General features: G+C 43.2%; 1 protein-coding gene across 1 annotated transcript in view; it reads right to left on the bottom strand.

The window, feature by feature from the left end:
* Positions 1 to 26905, bottom strand: part of ptprdb (protein tyrosine phosphatase receptor type Db) — a 101111-nt gene that overhangs the window by 65768 nt on the left and 8438 nt on the right. The window contains 1 exon segment of the mRNA XM_061679016.1: positions 5624 to 5773. Within this exon segment, the coding sequence (XP_061535000.1) occupies positions 5624 to 5708 (85 nt within the window). The 5' untranslated portion in view covers positions 5709 to 5773.

Below are 26905 nucleotides of genomic sequence, written 5' to 3' on the forward strand. Positions count from 1 at the left end.
AGAACGAATTGTGCTGAACATTTCCACTGTTCTTACAATCACCACTCGCCCACATTCTACTCCATACTTCTGCAGCCCCAAAATATTATTTGTGTGTGTTGTAAATCAGAGCAGTGAACAAAACGCTCAAGGGATAACAGTGTCACAAACTCAAAGGCCACCTCAGGAGATTCCTGTCAAAGCAGCTATTATTTGCTGCTTGACTCCAGGGCTCCTCAGCTTTGCCAGGTAATGGTTTAGTCAGTGTGGACAGGTGACCCCAAAACATTTCAGCTCCCGGTCAACCACCACGTCACGGAGTTCTGGCACTTTGATTGAATGTTGACAGCTCAATCAGACACTACGAGTGAAAATTGTATTTCATTATTCAACTCAAATCTACTAGTATGGTCCATGATGAATAAAAATAATAGCGCACAAGATACGTGTAAGATACATGTAGACAATGGGAATGGACAGCTTGGGGAGCAGAAGGTGGCTGGTTCAGGCCTGTTGTCATCCAGTGTTTTACTGACATTGTTGCATGGAACCCCCCAAAACGTTTGTAGTATGCTTTCGTGTGCAGGCATCATTCAGTTTTGGTAAGAATCTTAATAAAAGTGTGGCTACTATAAGAAACTACTTGCAACGGGGCCAAGTGCAGGGGACAGTGATCAACTCCATCCAACAGCTAGAGCTGCACCAACCTCGGTGACTCATTTACGTTCTGTACATACAGTACATGTACACGTCTCGGATATGTGCAATCGGAGAGTTCGATAACAGTGTGTGAATTTAATATCCTCTCTCAGGGACGACTAAAGTGTTGTTGTATTGAATCACATAAACTGAATTTCAGACTTTTAAAAGCTTCGCCAGAACGTATCACACTTTTTAGTTTTCAAGTCTGCTCACTAAAGCATTCGGCAATATTTTGCCCTGACTCCAAAGGGAACATTTTTAGGGGCTCTTTTCTGTCATAGTTCCATCCAGGCAGTCTAAGGTATAACACAACAGGTTGTTTGTTGGAGCAAAATAGGGACAGAAGAAATAACAACGTGTGTCCATTGCGCCCATTTGTCTGAACGACAGACGGAGAGATGGCGTTTCTCACAAAGGGCATCTCTCCGCGTACATGGTGCAGTGGCCTAGTTTGCGACAGGATCAGGGCATTACTCTTAATCCACCAGATAGATGTCATTTGCATACACGCGCCTGCAAACACACTGAGAAACCCAAATGGTGGCGAGTGGAAGGCAGAAAGTCAAATCAGGAAATGTGAAAAGAGAAAAACAAATTCTATAGATGCATTCCAACATGCAATGCCCCGCGCATTGCTACAATGTGGACACTTCCCGATATGCGCACGGGATGCTCTTCCATCTGATTGAATCTTAACACCCTCAGTCAATGAGCGTGCAGGAGCGCAGCCTGTGTGCCAAACATGAGACGGCGCTTGCAAAGGTGAGCAAGAGATTAAGATCCTGCACAGAAATACCGAATACTATCTTCCATTCGTTTCACCAGGGAGCGTTTAACATTTCAAAACGCGCCGACACGAGCGTCCCAGCAGTGACAGTCAATGCCTCAACTCTCAACACAGCCTCACAGCCCCAGCTGTTGATATTAAAGGAGGCATCGCACGTCACACGCAGGGAGACTAAAGAGATAGAGAAACCCCCACCCCTGCGTCCTTCTTTTCTCACCACGTTACGAGGATGTGACAAGAAGCCGGCAAAGATCACTGGAGAAAGTCGGGGCAAATGAGAGGAAGGTTAGAGGAAAAAGAAAGGAGAAGACCAAGTGCAAATGCTTCCCGCCCTGCTGGAATCGCCTCTCGCCCTCGCAAAACAAGTCTGGGACCATCATCGTTTTGATGGATGACTGCACCTTTTCAAGCCGACCCGGCAACTTACACTTGGGACGAAAGGGCAGAAGGGCTGAGAGGAAAACGAGAGGGTTTGTTGATGGGTGTGCTTTTATTGAGCTCTGGGTGACCATGCACTCCTAAAACTGCTTCAAGCACAGTTTATTATTATTATTATTATTTTTTTTTTTATTCTATCGAACGAAACATGGTGAGGCACTAACTAACCACTTAGACAGACTACATACTTGGATATACACTCTTTTAAAACTTTCAATGGTAATGAACTAAAGGGCATAGGCAGTAAATAGTCATTTGTGAGTCATTATAAAAAAGAAAAATGGAATTGTACTGTAAGTACACAGGCAAGTCATGCTCATTATGTTGTTTCCAAGGCAAATTGGATCAGGGGTCGGAAAAAACTGCCACAAAACTGCAATAGGAAAATGATACTAATGTACCAATTTTACAACTGAACCACAATGCTACAATTAAGTAATATTTATAAAATAAACCTTTTCACGTCAGCTTCACAGTTCTGAGGTGCAGGGTTCATTCCCCGGCCCCGCCTGTGTGGAGTTTGCATGTTCTCCCCGTGCCTGCGTGGGTGTTCTCCGGGCACTCCGGTTTCCTCCCACATCCCAAAAACATGCATGAATTGGAGACTCTAAATTGCCCGTAGGCATGGCTGAGAGTGCGAACGGTTGTTTGTTTCTATGTGCCCTGCGATTGGCTGGCAACCAGTTCGGGGTGTACCCCGCCTCCTGCCCGATGACAGCTGGGATAGGCTCCAGCACGCCCGCGACCCGAGTGAGGAGAAGCGGCTCAGAAAATGGATGGATGGATAAACCTTTTCACTCCAGTGCCATCTACTGGAAGCGGTGGGGCACTGACGCACTTGCCCCGAATTGTCACTTCTCCAGCATGTAGTTTGTTTGTGTCCGTATGCGTTTCATTGCTACTAATGCCACCACAAGCTTAAAGCTAGGCTACAATTTCTTTTTAACACAACAGAACATGCATGGACTTCGCTAGAACTATTATCCCATGGGATAATTACGCAAACAGAATGTAGCTTTGCTATATGCAATCTATTATTAATAATTCCCAGAGGTTCACTCATCGAATTCTCTCTTCCCTCACTGTCTTCTCCATCATCCCCATCCCCAACCCCAACCTCTCGTCCTATTTTTATTACATCTTTTAAGCATCCCACACGCCGTCCTTCCATATTTTTTTTTTTTTATCCGCCGTCTCAACCCAAATCAGTCAATCCCTTTCATGGCTAATGTTACGAGAGAGGAATCCTCACAGCTAATCTTCAACCTGACACGCTGACATCGTGTCTATCAAAGTGTCGCCTGTAGGCAATGCATGTTTTCGAGCGGTGCATCTGCTTTTCCAGTTGCTTTCGCTTGTACTACACAGAATACAGGAGTGCTCATTACAGGGACCTTTAAAACATTGAAAGTCTCTTTTAAACAAATATGACCGTAAAGAATGGGGAGCCAGAGTAATGAACCGACAAGCAAGACCAGCAGCGGACTTTAATCACATTCCTTCGTTAAAGATTTTCATTTTCATCCTGACATTGGGCGCGTTCAAGCTACCTTCATGTAGTTTACACCCTTCTACTTGAGGCGAAAGCGTCTACCACTTTTTGCACACCTTTATCGGGGCTTCCTTGCAAAGTTTTGAGAAACAAACTCTCCGATGAAACAATCCATCTTTTATGGCAGGTCGCTGATGAAATGCTTTTAGGTATGAATGAAACTTACTGCCATGTGACGCTTTTAAGAAATGTTTGTGTGGAGGTTTCATGGTGTCTGCTACATTCAATAGTTACGTGATGATGTTTTTAAAAGGTAAGGGGATGAGTCATGTATTGCACAGGTAAGAGAAGCTTCATCATCAAGATATGAATTTTGATCAAGGGTGTATGTATTTTTTTCTTACACCAGCTTTAAGACAGAAAAGAAACCAGCAAAAAATGACTTGGAATTGACCGAAACTTTCAAGGAAAATATGGCTCCAAAAAGTCAAACAACAATCACTAACGCATGTAATGTGTGAAATAAACCAGATCGATGAATTGGTGGCGTATCACAATTGTTGGTTGTGACACTGCGCTGATATTGCTTTGTTGAAGCAGAGTTCGGACGAGACTTTCCAAAGTCTGAGATGTTTTCAGTCGTTGCAGCGCAGCAAAGTGGATGAACTGCCAGCTGAATGATGCATGTTGGGAACGGTGTTGATCCGTGTACGTGCAGTGTGTGCCCGTGTTTCTTTTGCGTTTTCAAGCTTCGCTAAATGAGTCACTGTTTAAATTATATTGTTAGAAAATTACTTCTATATGCGTTTACATGATAATTAAGTTCACCAAATATGAATTGAAACAGTATTTCAAAGTTTAATGACCTTTTTTTTTTACTCTTAACTGGGAAAAATGACAATTTATTTCAAAATGAATTTGAAAGGCACGCAAATGGAAGCTCAGACATCCTCCCAGAACTGATTAGCGATGAAACCAGATGGAAATTTCACATCATTAATATGGTGACCGATTTTCATGTCTACAAACTGTTGTTAAAATGACAACAGAAAAGATGACGGCGATATATTTAACCATCCATCTATGTAGTATATTTGTATGTACGCAATGTATTGGTGTAGAATTTTCGGAGGTGATCACGGATGACTCAAAAGATTTTAACATCTTCCCCCCTTTGCAGCAACTTTTCTTTCCTGCACTCTCTGCATACACGGTAATTATCTTGAATGAACTCTCCCCAAATCAAAAGTCTGTCGCACATGAGCCACTTTTTGTCGCGATGTGACAAAATCGTCTGATGACATTTTTTTCCGCGTTGGGTCTTCCTCCACGTATTTGATCTTGCGGCATGGGAGAAGAAACTACTACTTTCAGAGACGCTAAACATGCCAGTACCGATAATTTAGATTTTAAACTGTATTAATCGTGCCAAATCAAACTGTTTCATCACAAGAACTGATTATGGGGAATTTCAACTCCCCATCCACAGGAGCATGCCCATGAGTTGTGTTTGTCCAAATAACATACCATACATTTTATATTATTTGAATGTAGCATGTTTCTGAGCATGAGTGAAAATGGAGCAGTTCTTGTGTTGGGGAATATTAAATGTTTGTTTTCTACAAGCCCCTTTCTCTGAAATCCAACTCATGACAATTCACAATCTGAACATAATGTGAAAATCAAGTGACTGTAAAACCCGAGCATAAAGTCAGCTGCAGCTAGAATCAAGCAAGTTAAGATGTGTGAAAGAATATTGTGGTCTTGTGCAGACAATCAAACTTCAGGATAATCTTCGTATTGGGAGATGATAAACTTGGTTAACTTGAGGTTGCGTGTCAACGTCGCATCCTAATACTTTAACATGGAAACATGCATGAAGATAACAACTGGGTCGCCTGAGCAAAAAGTGCATGTTGGTCGTACGCGAGCAGGCCTATTTTCCACAGTCACGGATCTCTCCCAAACGCACAGCGTCGATGCAATCGCACAAGCAGCGGCAAAATGATCTGATCTGCCATATGTGGTCTGACTATCCATGCCAAGTAATACTGGGATGGACAAAAACAGCTGGCCTCGCATCAAGTCTGCTTGCCAACACATACAGATAAATACACACTTGAATAGCATAGATGCAAAATCAGAAGCAAATGCGTTCATTCGGGCCAGATTCATACATATGAATTTGACAGGCGTCGTCCGCGAGCCAACGCGCGAGCACTCACAGTCAGCGTCGGCCAGGGAGAGGAAAGTGAGGAGGAGCAGACCCGGGCTGGCAGAGTGCATCGTGGGATATGTCGACACATGCATGCTGTATCCTCCGTGAGCTCACTGCCTCACTGTACAACAGGACGATGGAGACAAGTCCTCACAACCTGCAACGGACAGACACAAAGAGACAATGCGCTCGTTACCAGTCTTTTCTGAAACCCCGAATTGAATAAAGTGCGCACAAACAAACGCGCGCACGCACATTTTTGGAATATGTGTGAATTCCCTCCAGGCCTCACACTCCGGTTATGCAGCTGCCTTTCTCTTTGCACTTTATCAGGACCTTACATTGCTCGAGGTGTGTGCATGGCTGTGTGTGTGTGTGTGTGTGTGTGTGTGTGTGTGTGCGCGCGTGTGTGTTTGTGGGTGCAAGTGTGTTTGCAAAATAGCCGCCGAACCTCAAGCAACTTTCCAACTTTCGGTTTCAAAACATCACTCAGACATCTCGCTTGCTCGCAATTTAAGCCTCAATTTGTCTGCGGCGCGTTCACCTGCTTCACAAACAGCACAACACGAAGCATTTGGCGCAGAAACAATGTGATTGATGAAAAGGAACAGAGGAGGCAGAGCAGGAGGGCTGCATGATGGCAAGGAGACAGATTGTGTTGCACACACTGTTCCTCATTCTCGAAGCAGGTCCCTCTTTTTTAATCCCCCTCCTTGCATGCTGCTGTTCCCATCACTTTTCTGCATCACATATTTAAACCTATGCACGTGACGCTCTCGATCTCATCGTCCCTCAGTCAGTCTGTCTGCGCGTCCGCAATCTGCGATTGTCTGGCACCGGTCGAGTCGGGCGACGTCTCGAGTGTCGCAGAACTCACGGCTCAAGTCGCATGACACAGTGCGACATGACGGAGGAGTGTTGCTCTCCAGAAGATGACAGCATTGAGTGAGAGTCAGAGAGAGTGAGCACACACAAAAAAAAAAATCACGATTTATGCATCTTTTGACATTTTCCCCTCAGTCCGTGTATAAATTGGTACATCTGTATGCATGAGTATCTTCTTTGTTTTTGGCATTATCGGTTGCGTGTTTGCACTTGAGTGTGACAATGGTGCAAATATGCGTGCGCATGCAGCTGGGTGTCAAATCTGTTGTCTCTCCCGGCACACCTGCATGCGACATCATCTGGACGCACTTGTTTTTCACGCACGCATGGGAATGTGTCTCCAAAACGGCTGAACGTCATCATCGGCTGAAGAAACAGCAGCAGCGGCCCAAATTCTATCCCCTCCTCTGCAAGCTTTCTGATTAAAAAACGAGAGGCAAGGGGGCAGGGAAGAGATCAGAGCAGGAGCCTAAATCTCCCGACATCCATTGCAAGCCTAAGCAACAAACTACTAAAGCCACACTGGATTTTCCATTAGGTTTGCTCCGAAACAATTGCTTTGGGATAACCTAGATCCCCATCTACACAGATTGAGTCATCCTGGATCGTAGTACTACTGCACTACTACAGCAGAAATGTGATGGCGCGTGGTCACAGACATGCATTTGTGTTTTGCTGTTCGCCACGACAGCATGTCAGTGGATTGTCTGCCTTTGGATTGATTTTTTTCCCCCACTGGACCAAAGAATGTAAAGCAACATTTTGAATACACACTGTAGCTTTTTTTACCCCGACAAGATCAACAATAAAGAGGATTCCAGCGCAATCCTGCATTCCAACTTTGTCGTGCGATGACATCTGCGTGACTACCGTATGAAGGCAATTAATAAAATTAGTGACGACTAATGAATAGAACTGATGATATACACACCTTTAATAATGTACTAAACCACTTCAGTACTAATGTAATAATAAAGATGAGAGAATTATTCCTTTAGCACTAAAGAGTGTTGTGAACACACGTGTAATAATTTGTTAATGATTGTTGGGTACTCACGTCATGCAATAATACTACAGTATAATAATCATTTAATGACACTTGAGTAATGTTTGATACAAGGTTGATGTGATAACGCTTCACAAGTTTCCAAAATTATTTCTCAGAAGCAAATTTTACAAAAACAATTTCACGGAATAAAGGCTTGTTTGAAATTTTTTTTTTCGATTATAGACTGTCATTTGCATGTATATTTTCTCGAATTACCGCGCCCGTTATCTTCTACAAAATGAAGGTAGACATTACAAAAGACCGACATCTTTCGTGTTTGTGTGTGTGTGTGTGTGTGTCCACTAACCACGCCGGCTTATTTAATGTCACTGGAAAAGTCTACATTATTTGGTATCTCACTTCACAACGCGTCACGTTAATTAAAGAGCTTGAGATAACAGAGGCTGAGAGACAAATGGAAAGAGAGGGAAATATATATAAATATATATATATATATAGAGAGAGAGCAGTCGATGTAAAGTGGCAAGCAGGCCACGTGAGCTTAAATGAAGACAGAAAAAGAAGAAAAGAGCGAATCAGCCAGGTAGCGGCCAGATGGCAGTCTGTGCAGTTGTTGTTGTTGTTGTTGATCAGCGACGGCCGAACAGAAAGCCCCCCGTTGCTTACATTCGTCCCTTTCGCTCAATTATATGCACGCTCTGTCTAGCCGAGCCTGCAGCCATCAGTCACGCTTATCTTGTGACACAACAAAGACGGGCTCAATGACAGCTCCACACGTGAGAGGAGAAATGGGGGGAGGAGAGCCAGATGAGAGAATATAGTGTACAAAGTAAGACAAGTAACATTAAAACTATTGGTAAATGCTTGTGAAAACTACAATGGAATTCTTTTCATTGCAGCGTGTAAGGCTCGTGCCTAATTATACCACGGCGGTCAAACGTCAGCCTTGTCAACTGTTGAGTGTGCAGCTTAGCAACCAATGAAAACCTGTTTTATTTTCTTTCGTCTCTCTCCATTTGATGCGCATACATGCACATCGGATGACACCTCACCCATGAACTGAACATGGGAGAGCACAGTGAGATTCGATCCCTCTTACTTTGTTGTGATAGACTAAGTGCAGAACACTGATGATTGACAAAATACGGTTCATAATAAAGATGAGAGAATTATTATTATGAGTGGATTTGTGGTGGACCCGAGTCAGGTGTAAGCATGCAGGTAAAAATTGGGAAGCTAAATTAAGCTGATCGCAATGCAAACTAGCGTTCAATAATGCAATGCTTCGATGAACTTTGTAGACACGTTGTTTTATCTTGCTACACGTTGTTCAAAACTAAGAGCAATACAGACAAGTGGCTCGCTGCTTTTTAAGTATTCGCTTATCGTGAGAAGCCCATCCATTTGGCCGTCATTTTCAAAACTGTAAGAAGAGTATATTCCGTTCAGGGTTGTGGGGAGAAGTCAAGTCAAGTTGATTTGTTTTGCCCTTAATCGCAAAAGAGTCTCAGAGGGCTTCACATTCCCGACGTCACCCCGAGTGGGAACGCGCTCTTTGCTCATCATTTCCCGCGTTCTGCACAAATATATATTTTTTTCCACTTTTCAAAGATTGTGTTATTCTACATGCGGAGTTTACAGGACTCGCCCAAAAGAACCATCACAGACATCCACTTTGTAAGTCCTCCTAAGCAAATTATAGAAAGGCTTTAATGTACAGTATGCCTCTTTTTGCAAAGTCAATATTCGTCCTAACGTTATGGTTTATGTTACATATAGGTTATCAATATGAACAAACGATCCCAGTTAGTGATAGAATATGCGGTAATAATGTATTAATGTAAGTATGAACATATCCGACATGGTGTTCTGTGTATAGAAACTATTGATGTGTTATTTTTAATCTGTTTAGCCATATGTAATTTTTAGTTCCCAGATCTCCTTCTTTTGTGGTCTATTTCTCCTTTTACTTGAATATTTTCATCCACTGCGGTGTCCAGGAAAGCAGGTTCTGGGACAAAACAAAACGTGTAATCATCAGCGTGTTCAACATCACTGGGAACTCTGTGGCGGCTTAAAACGCCGTTGATTTTGGATGACCATGTGCACATTGGCACACAACAATGTTCATGGTATTGTTTGTGGTGCTTTTCGGGTAAAAAAAAAAATCGATCTTTAATAAGAGTCCTACTCGGCTGTGTGCTCGACTACGAATAGCAAAGTGCGCAAAAACAGAAAGAGTGTAAAATGTATTATCCGCAACAGATATGACATCACAGCCTTATGTGCAAAGAGCCCATTGAACCCAAACTGCCTGCATGGAGGTCAGGCCAGCGAACCCTTTTACCATCATTGACTGTCATAGGAAGCCGTCATTACATTTGTTCAATCAGACATTCCTGACAGCTCTGCTTACACGTTTCAAAACAGGAAACTGGCTATGAAAAGATTTCTGATGCTGAAGCTGACCGATAGCTGTTGGCGATGCGTCTTACTTCCGGCCATCCATTTTGGATACCGCTGACCTCTACCAATCAAACACCTTTGTCCTACGGTGATGTTAATGGCCAGGTCACTTTCTGACAATTCACTCACTGAGGAATTAAACATTCTGAATCCAAATCCAGATGGAAATGGTTCTTGCTTGGCAATACATTTCATGGAAAGAACTTAAGTAGTTTTGGAATCAAACCAAACCCATTCAAATGGATATGTTTTAGATTTGGCAGTAATTTAAATTTAACACTGAAAATCCCAATTAACTGCAGAAATTTCTTTCTCATTGATTTTGCATTGAACCAACCACAAGCTGCAGTTATACTGTATGTACCAAACTGAAGCATATTGGATTAAGTTTCCCAATTTATAGGCTCACGATTACAATGACATAAGTGCAATTAAAAAATGACTTCAAGAAGAAGCTTAAGAGAGGAGGGTAAAGAAAAAGAAAGCGTGGGTGGATGTTTGGAAGCAGAGCGTCACGAGACTGGGAAAGCGACGGCGCCGTGCAGCTGCAAACGAGGCTGACTAAGATAGAGATGCAGACAAAAGGCCCATCCTGAAAAGCGCAGTAGCTTAAGGCAAAGCGTGCGCCGCGGAAAAACAACACTCAGCATCATAATTTGATTTGCTATTCCCAATGCTGAGAAAGCGAATGCAATCAGACACACTTATTAACTTATTCTATTTGCCATGTTGGAACAGTGGCTGACTGACAGAAATGTCAACGTGGTGACAATTTGGATTTGTTGCATCACAACAGGAAACAGGAAATCTTTGGGGCTGACTTTCCATTAAAAAGGAAAGTGATGACTGATTATTTCTATTACAAGTTCACCACGATTGGCCTGATGGTCATGGATTTCCCCCCCCCCCCAAAAAAAAAACAAAAAAACAAAACAACAACAACTAAATATTGACCAAATTATGACAGGTGGTTTCGGCCCGACTCAAGCAATATGCCGAAGTGTACTCATGGTGCATGCTGATTGCTGACAACCTGTCATCTCCCCTGACACATAAATGCACACACACACACACAGATAGACTTGGAGCGGCCCCTGAGCGAGGCAAGCGAGGCATTGATCTTTCGTGGCGCACAAGCCAATGTCAAAGTCTGTGGGGATGTCAGCTGATTACATCACCCCGTGACAGCTTTTAATTGCCTCCATGCAGGGGTGACTTACTTTCCCCTTTGCAGCCACAGCAAGTACCACCCACTACGCTACGCTACGCAGCGCTGCGCTGAACTGCTCTCTAACCCTCAGGTGGCTTGAACTGGCAGGTACAAATAGACTGTCTGACTGGTTGTTTCCTTTATAAAATAACCATGTCAAAAGCACGGTCTGACCGATGTGTCGTCGGGACGAGAACAATAAAATTCCCAGCATGCATAATAGTAAACATCATTTTAAAAGTTACCTAACTGCTGATGAGGATTGCACTGTTGGTGCCAAGTTATAATGTATATTAAAAAGTGTTGTGAGCGGTTGTCAGGAAAGGGTTGTTTGTTAGGACTGCCACGGCATCAAACATTCAATCTATAATGTATGATAATGCACTCTCTTTCATCACAGCCACCCAATAAAAAAGGCAGCAGCAGTGATTACATTCAGATTTTGCTAGGTTCACTTGACATCTGAGGTGTACAAAACCATTTTAAAGCAATATTATATAGTAAGCTGACCTTCAAATAAGAGCTTTAGTTGGCTTGTAACAATAAGAAGAGCATCATTGCCATGTCGACCGCAGTTCAGCTCACTTACGGTCTGATTTATTCAAGGTTTGCATGTGAAAAAAGGGGTGCAAACTCGATTGTACATGCAAACAGAGGTGGAAGCTGATCTACTAACCGGGTGAAACCAGTATTGCATCTGTCAAAAGCGCTAAATTGCGGCACAGTTCATTCTGGGTGTTGTGGAGGAGCTCTACTCTGAGATCCTCCCGGATGACCGAGTTTCTCACCCTATCTCGAAGGGAGAGCCCGGACACCCTGGGGAGGAAACACATTTTAGCCGCTTGTGTCCGGGATCTTCTTCTTTCAGTCACGACCCACAGCTCGTGACCATAGGTGAGGGTAGGAACATAGCTCGACCGGTAAATTGAGAGCTTTACCACAACGGACCGATACAAAGTCCACATCACTGCGGACGCTGCACCGATCCGTCTGTCGATCTCCCGTTCCATTCTTCCCTCACTCGTGAACAAGACCCCAAGATACTTGAACTCTTCCACTTGGGGCAGGATGTCATCCCCGACCTGGAGAGGGCACGCCACCCTTTTCCGACTGACGAACACAGTCTCAGATTTGGAGGTGCTGATTCTCATCCCAGCCGCGTCACACTCGGCTGCGAACCGCTCCAGTGAGAGTTGGAGATCACGGCTTGATGAAGCCAACAGAACCACATCGTCTGCAAAAATGCCTCGGCTGCACGTTAAATTTTCTGTCCATAAAGGTTATGAACAGAATTGGTGACAAAGAGCAGCCTTGGCAGAGTCCAAACCTCACTGTAAACGAGTCCGACTTACTGCCGGATATGCGGACCAAACTCTGACTCCTGCTGTACAGGGACCAAACAGCCCGTATCAGGGGGTTCGGTACCCCATACTCCCGAAGAACCCCCCACAGGACTCCCTAAGGGACGCCTACATGTGTTTTGTGGACGAACTCCCATGCACCCCCCTCCTGAGACGCCGGATAGTGGACCAGAATTTCCTCGAAGCCATCCAGTAATCTGTCAACTTAGCTCCTAGGATCTTTGGGACACACAAACCCCTCCACCACGATAAGGTGACGGCTTCCAGGAGGAGGTCTTTAAATAGTGTGCCTGAAAAGCAGGTGCAAACCAGCATGCCGAGCGGCGCCAGCGTAACGCAGGCAAAATGAGAGCTGCAGGGGAGGACTGTTTTGCGAGTGTAAACATTTATGAAATTCGAACAAAAATTATCTCGACAAACCGTCTATTCAGCAGTCCAATTTTGGAGCTTCTGAATGATCTAAGCGCTGAGTTGGATGCGCCTTGTGACAATTAGTATTGGCCTCTCCCAGAGCAGTGTTTGCGGGTGTGCCAAGTTTCAAATACAATGTTATGCATGATGAGCACTTCGAGTACTTTCGACTGCCACACACTTGGGGCCGAGTTAAATCAAACAAAATGTTTTTAATGGAGTTGCTGGCTTCCCCAAAATGATGACAGCAATGTGTAACTCAGTAATATAGTTGTCTTCCAATTCCATCAATTCAAACTTTATTTACCCCCTGCATATATGTTTCATGGTGAGAACCATCACAGCTACCTAAGGCACAAAAGCCTCTCTTAGGGTCTCCACCATTTTTACAGCTGTTGCCAACAGCCTGTGCAATCTGTTAAGAGTGATTGAACATGCAAATTAGCGCCCAGTATTTGGGAGCTTCGTAAATCGGGCCCTTAATGGTCTATCACGGTGTTTCAAAAATGTCACAAAAAGCATATACTGTATATTCAAATAATGATGATTTTGTTTCATCCATCCATCCATCCATTTTCTTTACCGCTTATCCTCACTAGATTCGTGGGCTGCTGGAGCCTAACCCAGCTATCTTCGATGCAATCAGACAATGTTTATTCTAAAACACCAATGTTATATAAACCACTTTTTTCTACCTTTTTTTTTGGCATAGAAGCCTGGAAACAACAAAATCCAATTATCGATTAATGAATTTAAACCTGTTTTTACACAGATGTTTTAAAGCCAGTAATTCAGGGCATAATTAAATATTACTTATATGATACAGATATTGAACGGAAGTCAATTCAGCCATATAAAAATGACTATTTGTCTGAAAAGGAAACTTTAATCCCAGGGAGATTAGGGTAAAACAAACTGAGTACAGGTAAACCATAAAATAATAATTTCTGCATCAAATTAGCTTGTTCTTTTTGAGAACATTTTGGTTTGTACACCATAAGTCTTTCAGTTGGCTCATAATAAAGGAAAAGCTCAAGTATTTGTTATTGTTTCTTCCCATGACACTGAAATGAAATTGAAGTGCAGTATTGGGACAAAGCTCTGACTCGTGACCTTTCCCCTTTACCCACAGTTCTCTCCTCACAATGTTGAATGAAAATAGAAATGAAATATTTAGAAATGAGCCAAGCGCACTTTTCCCTGTGAGATGAAGGCCTTGGAAACTCACAGAAGTCATCTGAGCTTTGCTTTCAGCACAGTGGCGAAAACAAGAAATCAATAGGACAAAATGAAAGGAGAGGAAGGGAAAATGTGATTGATTGAGAGTAGGATTCAGGCTGTCTGGCATTACTCAACTTATCACTTCCTCTGCATCCTTCTTCACCCTCTCCTTGTTCTATTCAACCAATTGCAGCCTTACTCATTTCCTCCTTGTGCTTGATACATTTGCATCTCTCAACGCACACAAACGATGAAACCACTGTCATTCTTTGCGCTGCCTTCTGCCCTTTGCATATTTGCGCTTATCATTGGTGGCTTCCATGGCAGATGGATGATGTCGATTGTACAAACATTGTCCCTGATGATGGCGGAGACGGCACTGAAACTGCCGTGGATGATCAGTCGCAGCGACTCCGGGACCCAGGAGACCAAAATATCGCTTGTGCTCTCACTGGGAAGACGTCTTCAGACATAGTGACAACCAATTCACCTGGAAGTCACTGATATAGGTCTATATACAATGTATCTATTCTTTAAATAAATATATAACACATTATGTGCTTTTGTGTGTTTTTGTTAAATGCGGAGATAGAAAATCTATCAAGAGGAAAACGCTTTATCGGACATGAAATCCAAAATATTGGGCCGATCGTTCTGATATTTTCAGACGTTGAAGTGGGCACACGTAGAGATGTCCACATAGATTTTGGTGACGATTGATCGCAGTTTTCTGACATTAAGCAACATTAAGCTTTTTCTATATGGTGAGTAGTGGTGGGAGTGGAGGGATGGTCAGAGACAGTGTCTTTTCTATTGACTTGTTTTCATGGATTTTTCTGACATTAGATACAGAAAGTAAACCAAGCGCATTTTCAGAGCAATTGCTGTACACCCCCCCCCCCCAAAAAAAAAACAGTCATTCAAACAATCTTGGCGACGATCAAGTGCAGTTTTGTGACATTAAAGTAGCTTTTTCTTTATAGTGAGCGTATCGAGGAGTCGCCAAACGGTCTTCAATGAAATTAAACATGTTCGCTTTTACCGCGACGCCCTGGCTAGCCGGCTCGTCTCCAGGAGACTGGAGTCGCCATCGGGTCGTCAATGTGTCTCCAGGCCAGTGAGATAGGGGTCTTTCAGACAAACCAAGAGGAAGACGGCATCCTTTTCTTGGAGAAGAAGTGACGCTAAAATATACGACAAGAAACGCTGCCTTTGGACAATTGCTTGGGCACCCAGTCCGTTCTATGTCTGGTGTGTTCTGACAAAGTATCCCAAGTGTTTAGAACACATTGATCCGTCTCTATTAGCAGCTGTGCATTACATCAGCATTTCGTCACTGGTGCCTCCAATTTTCCCATTCTAATAATAAAGTGTCCCCGCTGTTACTTCTCGAAGAAAGGCAAACGTGCGCAATAAGCAGAATTGGGAAAGTGGCCAATCGAAAGTTTAAGCCAGCTGTGACTAACAGGCCCACGCTGGGCCTCCACTGGGCTATCTCTGGCAGAAGGGAACGAGTGGGAGAGACAACGGGAGAGAGAGAAAGACAGAGAGAGGTAGAATACAGTTGAGTGGATTAGCAGGAGGTGGGGAGACGACAACATGTAATTACCTATTTACCCAGCTTTCAGTGGCGACCTCATTCAAGGCTAATTGAGCATTAGTACGAACCTGGTGAACGACGGCATGGACGGAGGGAGCGAGAGAGCGATGATGGACGAGGCTAAAAAAAAATAAATTGAGGTGAAGGGTGCCGTGAGAGGGAATGGCAGAGACATAAGAGAGCACTTCTTTCTTCTTTTCCATTCGGCTTGTCCCTTTAGGTGTCGCCACAGCATGTCATCTTTTTCCACGTAAGCCTATCTCCTGCATCCTCATCTCGAACACCAACTGCCCTCATGTCTTCCCTCATGACATCCATCAACCTTCTCTTTGGTCTTCCTCTAGCTCTCTTGCCTGGCAGCTCCATCCTCATCATCCTTCTACCAATATACTCCCTATTTCTCCTCTGTACGTGATCAAGCCATCGAAGTCTGCTCTCTCTAACTTTGTCTCCAAAACATCGAACCTTGGCTGTCCCTCTGATGAGCTCATTTCTAATTTTATCCAACCTGATTTCCTGTACTGTGAGGTTCCACCACCAAGTCTCCTTCTCTCCTTTCATGCCAGAAGATACACCAAGTACTCTCCTGCCTGCTTCTCTGATCACCTTGGCTGCAGTGGTCCAGTCTTCTGGAAGCTCCTCCTGTCTCACCTCTTCTCGAAAAGCTGCACAACACTCGTCCTGTCTCAGCTTCCACCACATGGTTCTCTGCTCTGCCTTTGTTTTCCTAATCTTCCTCCCCACCACCACAGTCATCTTACACACCACCATCCTATGCTGTCTAGTCACACTCTCCCCTACCACTACCTTACAGTCGGTAACCTCCTTCAGACGACATCGTCTGCACAAGATGTAATCCACCTGCGTGCTTCTACCCCCGCTCTTGTAGGTCACCCTATGTTCCTGCCTCTTCTGGAAAAAGTGTTCACTACAGCCACTGGCATCCTTTTTGCAAAGTCTACCACCATCTGTCCCTCCAAGTTCCTTTCCTGGATGCCGTAGTTACCCATCACTTCTTCATCACCCCAATTTCCTTCACCAACATGTCCATTACAATCTGCACCAATCACGACTCTCTCTCTGTCTGGGATGCTCAGAACTACTTTGTCTAGCTCCTTCCAGAATTTCTCTTTGACCTCTCGGTCACATCCTACCTGTGGGGCATAGCCACTAATCACATTACACATAACACCCTCAATTTCAAGTTTCAGCCTCATCACTCGATCTGATACTCTTTTCACCTCCAAGACATTCGCAGCCAACTCTTCTTTTAAAATAACCCTGACTCCATTTCTCTTCCCATCGACACCGTGGTAAAATAATTTCAACCCTGCCCCTAAACTTCTAGCCTTACTGCCTTTGCGCCCGGTCTCCTGGACACACAATATATCAACCTTTCTCCTAATCATCATGTCAACCAACTCCCGAGATTTTCCTGTCATAGTCATAAGCCGGATGCCCGTCCTGACGCAACCCTCTGCATTTATCCAGCCTTGGGACCGGCCTACAGTTTGCACTGGCTTGTGCCCCCCATAGGGCTGCATTAGACATAAGAGAGCACAGGGTGTGGAAAAGTCTCGCTAATGTCAAACTTTGGAGCAGTTGTCTAATATTTCATGCAAAATCGTACAAAACCACAACGGCAACAAAAAGTATTTTTCCAAACGATAACAGTTGTCTCGCAGGGAGCTAAACTTAAAATATACATGTCACGATTTCAAACAGCATTAGTAGCACAGGTGGGATGTGCTAAACGATGTGGTACACGCCGTCTTCTTTTTTGTTTCAGTTGCTTCACATTTCTCGACTGTAGAGAGTAAACAAACATTGACGGACCGTTTGTGTCAATAATTACACATCACTATTGATTCGTTGCTTACGCCACTCACCCGTACACTTGTGGCTGGTCCACCAACATTTTTGTCCTATAAAGAAGGTGATTGACCTGTACCCTTATGATTTAAAAAAATTATAATAATAACAATAAAATAAAATAAAAATGACATACGGTCTCTGCAATTCAATTAAAATATATTATATATATATATATATATATATATATATATATATATATATATATATATATATATATATATATACTATACTATACTTGACACATAGCTAACTTGTAAGTATAATATTTAGGGATGTTTCAGATCGATTCCAGTGCGAGTATTCGCGAGTACCGATACCACGAGCACTTTTGGTACATAACATTTCAATTAACACAATAAGAGGTCATGGCGAACAAAGAACTTTCTTTCTTTTTGATGCACGTGATGATTGCTGCTGCGTCAAAGCGCCGCAGTGTAGCGCCAACTACAGGCGGTGAGGATGTACGCCACGTCAGAATCTTTCAGGGTTAAGTATTGGTGGCTCACGAATACCCGATACATTGAAAAAAAAGAAGAACGAAAAATGATTTAGCCCATCCCTAAAATATGATGAATAAAAAGGAGCTAAAAATATTTACACTAGTACTAATATGTACAGTAGAACACAAATATTGTCAATGTGAGCCTGCATGTGTGAGCGTGTGCACGCATGTGTGCGTCTCATTGTGGTGCAACGAGTTCCCTCCAGCCCACGGCTGCATACAGTGGTGAACCTTTCGTGCTGGGAGGAAAATGGCCCATCTGAGGCAGTCACCTAGGTAATGTGTTTTATTACATGGATGGATGGAGGGGCGGCTGGAGCACGTATGGATGGATGAGCATGCGGTACGGCGACAACGCCACTGCTCTGGCCCGACTCTTTGAGCCAGCGGCACGTCCGCAAACGTGCACGCGCTCACACCTGACGATCAAGATGGCTGGCCGACCTCCAGAAGCAGGTGGAATACAGCAGTAATAATTTACAGGCCTTGAGCGGCTCCGGTGTCAAATAAAATATGGATTTGCTGGCACCCAGAAGCGGGCTGACCCTTCAATAACTGAACCTTTTGTCCACATGCTGCTCCCTTTATAACCCACCTAGTCTTTACCTTCCTGCAGAAACTGACTCACTTGTCCTCTTCCACTCATTCATTGAAAATACAACAAATATCCTCCACATCCCAATGACTGGAGGGGCCTCACAAGAGGAAGCTGAGAGACCCCCCACCATCGCCGACTTGCCATCATGCATTCACTGAATTCCAGGGCACACCACAAGTTAAGAGAGTGCCTCTATTGTCAAAGCCGACTCCACGAAGACCCACTGTGTCAGGAAACGGAGCCGCAGTCGCACCGTGCCCGCTTGAAAGGCGTTTCATGTGGCGTGAGCCAAACGCAACGCAGCTTCTCTCTTATGCAAGCTCAGAAAAACCAGAGGAATGTTTACACATCTGGATGAAAAACAAGACGCACTCCAAGAGATGCAGTGGATCTGACAAGTCCATTGAAAAATAAAGACTGTGAAATAACCAATGTTAACACTCGCCCATCCCCATGAAGGTCAAGGAAAAGGCAATGGACAATTGAATCCAAAAATACACTTCTTGGTCAATCTTCTGCGATGACATCTTAGAACGACTGAAAGAAAAGGATGGGGTTACATAACCTTTTCCCCACCATTGATTTGGGCCGGCCCCACACTGAGAGTACGCGAGCCAGATTCAAAATAGCATGCAGGGAAATGCAAAGAGGAGATCTGCAAACACATTGCAAAATGGTTCACTCTCTTTTATTATCCCTGAAACAAGCATGTCCTGTTAGAAGGATTTGTGCCAAATGAGTAGAAAATGGACTGATTTTTGACATTATACAAAAGCTTATATATATATATATATATATATATATATATATATATATATATATATATATATATATATATATAAAACATTTGGAATTCAACCAGAATCTTTAGGAAAGCTTTGCCTCTAAAGTCTCGTTAGATTTTTTTGGCCATGTGTCCGCTACATGTACCACATGCACAGATCCGCACATTAACGAAAAAGAGTATAGTCATGGAAAAAAAAAAGTTTCTTCTGTTTCTTGTTTATTTTTAATGCCTGGTACAAATAAAGGTACGTTTGTTTGGACAAAGATAATGGTCTATACAATAATAACTAACAACTAAGATGTTTTTTACGGATTTAGCTGCATTTTTGTCAGGTAATCCTGTTTATATACCTCGTGTGGTACCAGGAATTGAAATGAACAAAAAATTTAAGAAAAAAGGGTGGTCTAATATTTTTTTTGTCATGACTGGAATTGAGCTGCTTGGTGACGAAGTGCTGCCTCCGCAAGTGAAATTACAATTGATGCTTTGACTTTCTGTATGCGATCTGGAAGTAATTCTTGATCCTTGGGGTATTTTGACTTAAGCATGGAAGATACATTTTCCTGTTTGAAAATTTTAAAAAGTCATAATATGTCTCCTTTCATGCCGTTTGTCTGCACCGTTTGAAATTTTTTTTAAACGGCCATAGTTGAGCGAGAACATGGATAATTGTTTGTGTTAATTAGTAGCAGTTCACAAGTGTGGCTTTACAAATGCCAGTGTCATAATGCACTACAGAAGGAAAAAACATTTTGGACTTGTCGCATAGGCAAATTCTTCTGGTTTTGGCTGCAATGTTTCAGCTGTGTGTGAAACTTTCCATAACATGAGCGCCTTGAGTAGAGCGCACGCGAAACATCACATTTTCCACTTTATATGGATACGGAGTGGCATACTATAGCTTTTAAGGACGGTGGGATAGAAAAGAAGAGTGAGTGAGAACCCACATCCCCTCTAACTCAATAATTAAGACTATGGACAATAAATACGTAATGAGGGCTTTTTCCACGAAGAGCGCCTGCCTATTCTTCTTGGCGATGAGGCCGCGGGGAGACGGCCCGGGGAAGAGCGACTAAGTACACTGGCTATTAAAAATGGATGCAAGGAACACCGGCTTTGACCGGTCCTGTCGACTAACCGCCCAGAATGTTGTGATAGGAGTTGCCGGAGTTACTGGGCTCCCAAATGGCCCTCGGTTGTCAGGGTCAAACGAATCAGACATCGGAGCGTGAGCGCCGGGAGCTCCGCCCTTGTGCTGGGGGCACCGGCGATGTCATTAAAGAAGCAAGTTTGACGGAGCTGAGCATTGTGGGGCTCGAAGGTGTGTGTGTGTTGTAGTGGTCGGACTCACGCCACGAAACCCCGTTCGTGGCGTGAGTCAATCACAATCGAACTGTTACTCCAAAATAATAGTCCAACAAATGAAAAAGCCAATTTGATTATTTGAAAACTATCTACTGAACGGGTAAGAGGGTAAGCCGGCATCTTTTGACTTGCGCGTTTTACCGTAAACGTGATACTGCTGCATTCTTGTCAGTCACTCGTGAACGTGATGGTGTTTGAGGAATTGTTTCTCAGTGCAAATCTTTCAAAAGTCTGTCAGAACTTGCAGTTTTAGTTGTCATATAAAATGTAATGTAAATTTGTCCCTTCACATCATCATGTGTGTGTGCCAGCAAACTGAAAGATGAAAGAAGAAACTGCCCAGATTAGTGCATGATTGGTGATGTATACATCCGTTGGCCATATGTGCATCTGTGCCTTTCACTGGGCTACACTGTTGCTGTGCATGTGTGCGAGTTTGATCTGTGGGCCTCAGAGGAGAAGTACATGACTACATTTTATAATGACTTTTGACAGCAACGCCGAACTCGTCTTACAGTAGGCACATCCACGGGCCGTGAAGAAAATACCAACGAGGCCCGCTGTAAGAGTACGTACGGCGGGGATCTCGCTCCCGCTCTCACACACTAATATGTAGTTAAAAAAACAACAACCAAACGCACACAAGGAGACCCTTTTGGCTGCTCATAGCAGGAATATATTGTAGAACATGTTTCTCATCGGAAGACAATTCATCGGCACGAGGCTGATGGATGAGGACGAGCGGCCGTCTATCAAAGCGAGCTTGCGTTTTCATGTGTCGCTGATGTCAGAGATGACGTCATCAATCATGATGCTGCGGCGTTGCGGGGGATTTAGAGAGCTTGGGGGCCAGGGAAAACGCCACAAGGGATTGCACCGGTACCCGTTGTATGGCCAACAGCTTGTAGAAACACGACTGCATTATTTTTACAGTTGATTTCAGGGTCAGGCTAACAATAACAGACTGATATACTGATGCCACATCCCATAATGCTGAAGCACTTCTCATATTTTTGCTCAGGGACAGAAGTGTAAGCATATCAGAATTCAGTATCGTAGCTTGATAGTGTTGTTTCAATACATAAAGGCACCAGCATCAAATTCAAAGCCTCTTAGAGCATGACCATCCATAATTTTGATCTATTACATGCACAAGATTAGTAGACCGGCAAAGAGAAGCAGATAAATATGGCACAGATACATTTTATATATATATATATATATATATATATATATATTCCAATAATAATAATCATAAAAAGATCATACATCACTATTGCATCAAGTAAATCAGGCTAAGGATTAGCCAAATGCGAGCCCATGTTAAGTGTAATACGCGGTACATGAGATCCACAATGCAACTTTGACGCATTTCCTTTTTTTTAGCACATTTGTGATGGCTGTGAGGAAATAATATGTAGGCCAAATATTTCATCTTGTGGTGTTACGTGATTATAATACAATGATGATTCCCCCCGACCATAAAACTGTGTTATGGAATCCCAGATTTTCTTTTATATGCTCATAAGATTTTCTCAGTGTCGGTGGCTAAAGGAATTGAAGGCATTCCTTGCTAATTTGTGGCCGGTAAAATCCTTCATCGTCATGTTTCCTCCTATAGCGGAAGAAGGGTGTTTGAAGAACATATAGCGTAGGAACAGAGATTTTCCTTTGAAAGAAAATGATCTTCTCTGTCAGTCTTCACACCCATGCACACTTTCAAAATAAAAATCAAAGCAAAGCCTGCTTACATTACGTTAAAAAATATGTGACAGTTTGGCATAGGTTCATGAAAAAGGCTACCACTAGTAGGCAGCACTTCGAGTAGGTCGATTGTACACCGTGTATTTTTAGCATCGTCCTTTAGAAGGCAAATGCTCATGTTAACGTTTGTTTTGTGAAAAGAAACAAAATCCCACCAGGGGAGAAAGAAAAAACTATGCAAATGTGGAATTATTATGCCAAACTTGCCGTAAAGCTTTTAATCGTAGCCTCGTGCTCTGTCAGGGCACTGGCACTGAAGTTGGTGAATCCCTCGTCTATGCAATTCACCAAAAGAAAAAAAGACAACATAGGGTCTGACTTCTCTTGCTGTAATACAGCAACATTTTGCATACAAGCAAATAAAACGTGATACATACATCATAAAAATACCTAATGATGCAATGTGTCACGTCTTCAAAAAGCTGAGAGGCCAATACATCAAGGCAAGAAAACTCATCTCTCACATGTCGGCAGCAGGCTCAAGTGTGAAGATGGATTTGAGCTGTGTCGCGGAAAGACGGTCGACTCGTCCTTGTCGGACTTCCGAAAGGATGAGGGGAAAGGGGAGGCCGGTGGTTGTGGGCTCACGATAGGTGCTCCAGGAGGACGAAATATTTTCCCAAAACTCTCCAAATGCCTTTGTCAGTGAGGCACAAGGAGGCGGGAAACGCCCGCTACGAAAGGCGCACGCTCACATGAAACTGAATACCGAGAGCTCGGCGTGCGCTGCATCGTCTCGCTGATTGCTCGCTAGGGAATGCATATCGTTGATACGGAAAAGAAAACAGCGCATAATAATATGCGTGTGCGTGCACTCCCATCCTGGGGTATGCGTTGTGGAATCCAAAGCATTTGACCCCAATCTGCGTCTCTGCATTATTTATAGTTCAATGCTAGCTTTCCTTTTCTTTGTTTTTCAAAGCTTGTCTGAGGGAAAACAAATTGCGGTTATGGAAAAATTAGACAATAAATAAATAAATAAATAAATATAAATAAATATAAATAAATATAAATAAATACATAAATAAATAAATAAATATAAATATATATATATATATATATATATATATATATATAGATAGATAGATCGATAGATAGATAGATAGATAGATAGATAGATAGATAGATAGATAGATAGTACGGGCGGCACGGTGGCCAACTGCTTAGAGCGTCAGCCTCACAGTTCTGAGGACCGGGGTTCAACCCCCGGCCCCGCCTGTGTGGAGTTTGCATGTTCTCCCTGTGCCTGCGTGGGTTTTCTCCGGGCACTCCGGTTTCCTCCCACATCCCAAAAACATGCATTAATTGGAGACTCTAAATTGCCCGTAGGCATGACTGCGAGTGCAAATGGTTGTCTGTTTGTATGTGCCCTGCGATTGGCTGGCAACCGGTTCAGGGTGTACCCCGCCTCCTGCCCGATGACAGCTGGGATAAGCTCCAGCACGCCCGCGACCATAGTGAGGAGAAGCGGCTCAGAAAATGGATGGATGGATATATAGTATGTAAGAAATATTTCAGAGAAAGCCTGTAATTTTCTGGTGTCTATTTGAATAAACACAAAATATTTCGGGAATAATTCATTAAAAATTAAAAACTGCAAAAAGTGCACAACAATAAACATTTTAAAAATCAGAAATCATAAACTTCTGTATTTGCTGGTGTTTTGCTACTGTACTGTAAGCGATACCGCTATTCAATATTGTGTCCTGCCCACAAGCAAACCAAACTACTGCGAGCGGCATACCCGATGAAAGGGTGCCAAAAATTGCGCTCCATATTTCGGGATCCTCAGCAAGGGAAATGCCCAAAAGTGTACCGAACTGCACTTGAAAAAGCGCTAATTGAGCCATGGCATTTCTTTTTCAGTCCTCTATTGCTAATGTACCTGCTGCAGAGCTAGTACCGAAAGAATGGAATTCAAGGATTAGACGCGCTGCATTACGTCGGTAGAGAACGTGGAACTTTTGCAAGAAAAAAAATGCACCAAAGACTGAATGCCCTTCGTTGTTGTTTACTGTGTTATTTTGCGTCTTTGTTGGATTCAGCAGATTGTGTTGTTGCAAGCTATAACGTCACTCTTTTCTGTAGCTCTTGGAAACTAAGGTAAACCGAACTCAACTGACTCGTGATGCATTTTGAGAAAGATGAAGAAAATACTGTACATACTGTACTACACTTGAGTGAGTGAGTATTAACTCTCCTTAATAGTAATTTAACTGGTTTAAGATCATTATGGTAAAATTATTGTCATTTTCAAATAATTTGATTTCTGTGATGTCGACATTTCTTTACCAAACCTTTTTCTACAGGAAAGAAGGCCATTCCCCCCCACCCCCTACAGTATTCAATACTAAAGCCTGAAGAGTAGGTTATTTACTACCACGACTACTATAAAACTTTGAGAGTGTATTTTAGTGTTTCAAGTTGTGTTTCTACAAGGATTTAAACAAGAGAGCAGTCACTAAATCACACACATGCACGCATGCTCCATCCAAGAGACCCGCTGGAGCAAATCAATGGCAGCCACAATGAGCGCCACCATTTTGCTGGCCGCCACCCAGCGCCGAAGACAAGAGGCGAAAGAGCGTACCAGCGCCACCGAACTGCTGGCAGTGAGCGACAACACAACACGCCGCAAAACAACACAAGAGCGAACGTATCAGCGGGCTGCAGATCGTGCACGCAAATTTGTTGAGCGAACCTGCCGTCGCTTGCGCGGACGTGAGCGGACCGTCTGGAGTGAGCGAGCTTATCGCAAACTGCCATGCTGTGCCTATGCGTGCGAGAGTGATGGAATGTGTGTGTGTGTGTGTGTGTGTGTGTATGCGTGGATGCCAATGCAGCGGTTGACAGTTTGAAATATGCGGCTTTGCAATTCTCATTCGGATGATTGTTCTCTTTCATGTAGTCGAGCAGCCAGCATACGTTAAGCTTGCCTGCAAATAAATCCTCACCATGCACACACACACACACACACACACATTATTGTACATGGTGTCTCTTGTTGTCACACACATATGCTGCTGGCGTGGCAGACTGGTTTCTAATCGGCGAATCATCATATCAGCCAAGAAATGTCAGATTAGATTATAATCCTGCATTTCAGTGCCCTTAACTTGGCGTTTACGCCCCCTTAATATGTCTGTCGAAAGAAGAGAAGCACTACAGGTGCGAAAATAGTTGTTGTGTGCGCACACACAAACGGCACTAAGAGCAAGCAGTTCTTTGTGACCCTGAAGTGAGTCTGTGCAGCAACAATTGAAGGCCAATTCAATTATATTTATATAATTAAGTTATTTGATGATGAGAAACAGTTTAATAAACTCTCATGATGCTCTTGAACGCCCCACATGAAAGCAATACTTTAATTGAGCTTTTACCGTTTTGGGGAAACAACAAAGGAGCAGATGTAGAGGAATTTGTTTTGTGCTTTCTTTTTTTTTTTAATCATCTATTTGTTTTCTTCTCAGCTGTGTGTTATTCTACACACATTTGTTGTCAAGCTGCTCACGAGTTACACTAACGACAAGATGCAAACGTGACCTCTTTGGAGCTATGAAACCCTCCACAGTTTATTGACGCCCGAGCCGAGACGGAGTCTGTAACTCGAGGAGACAACCTTGTTATTCTCAATAATCTATGAAAGGAGCTCCTTGTGGGAGGGCGGCAGTTTGTGAGGTGTCTCGTCGCTTTGGTGGAGACATTCAGTGGATGCGCGAGCAAAAGCGATGCCAATCCCTTGACCGGAGAGGGGAGGTGGATGTATTATATGACGGTTCAAATTTAATATCGGGAGGCCTGCTGAGGCACTTCCTGTGTCCGCAAATGGAGTGGTTGCTGAGTCGAGGGCTTTGGGATACATTAGGGAGTGCACAAAGAACACACGGGAGCACAGATATGGTATCATAAAGCAATAGGTGTCTGGGTTTTTGTCTTCATTTCCTGCAATTTCAGATTGCACCACTCGCAGGATGTTTACATCCATCATAACAATAAAGTATTAACGTACTACTTCGAGAAAGACTGATACACTAACATAAAAAAAGACCAGCCCAAACAGTTTCAACAGCATTTTGTAATGAGTATATCACAGGTGTTAGGCTGAAAACTCCTACGTCTAAATTTGGTCAATTTCGTTACATTTCTGTTATTTATTTATTTATTACGAATTATTGACCAATCTTAAGTGTTGAAAATGGCTTACTCGATGTAATTTTAATGGCTCTACATTAACA

Source organism: Phycodurus eques, chromosome 6, assembly GCF_024500275.1.
Source record: "Phycodurus eques isolate BA_2022a chromosome 6, UOR_Pequ_1.1, whole genome shotgun sequence".
NCBI classification, from domain to species: domain Eukaryota; kingdom Metazoa; phylum Chordata; class Actinopteri; order Syngnathiformes; family Syngnathidae; genus Phycodurus; species Phycodurus eques.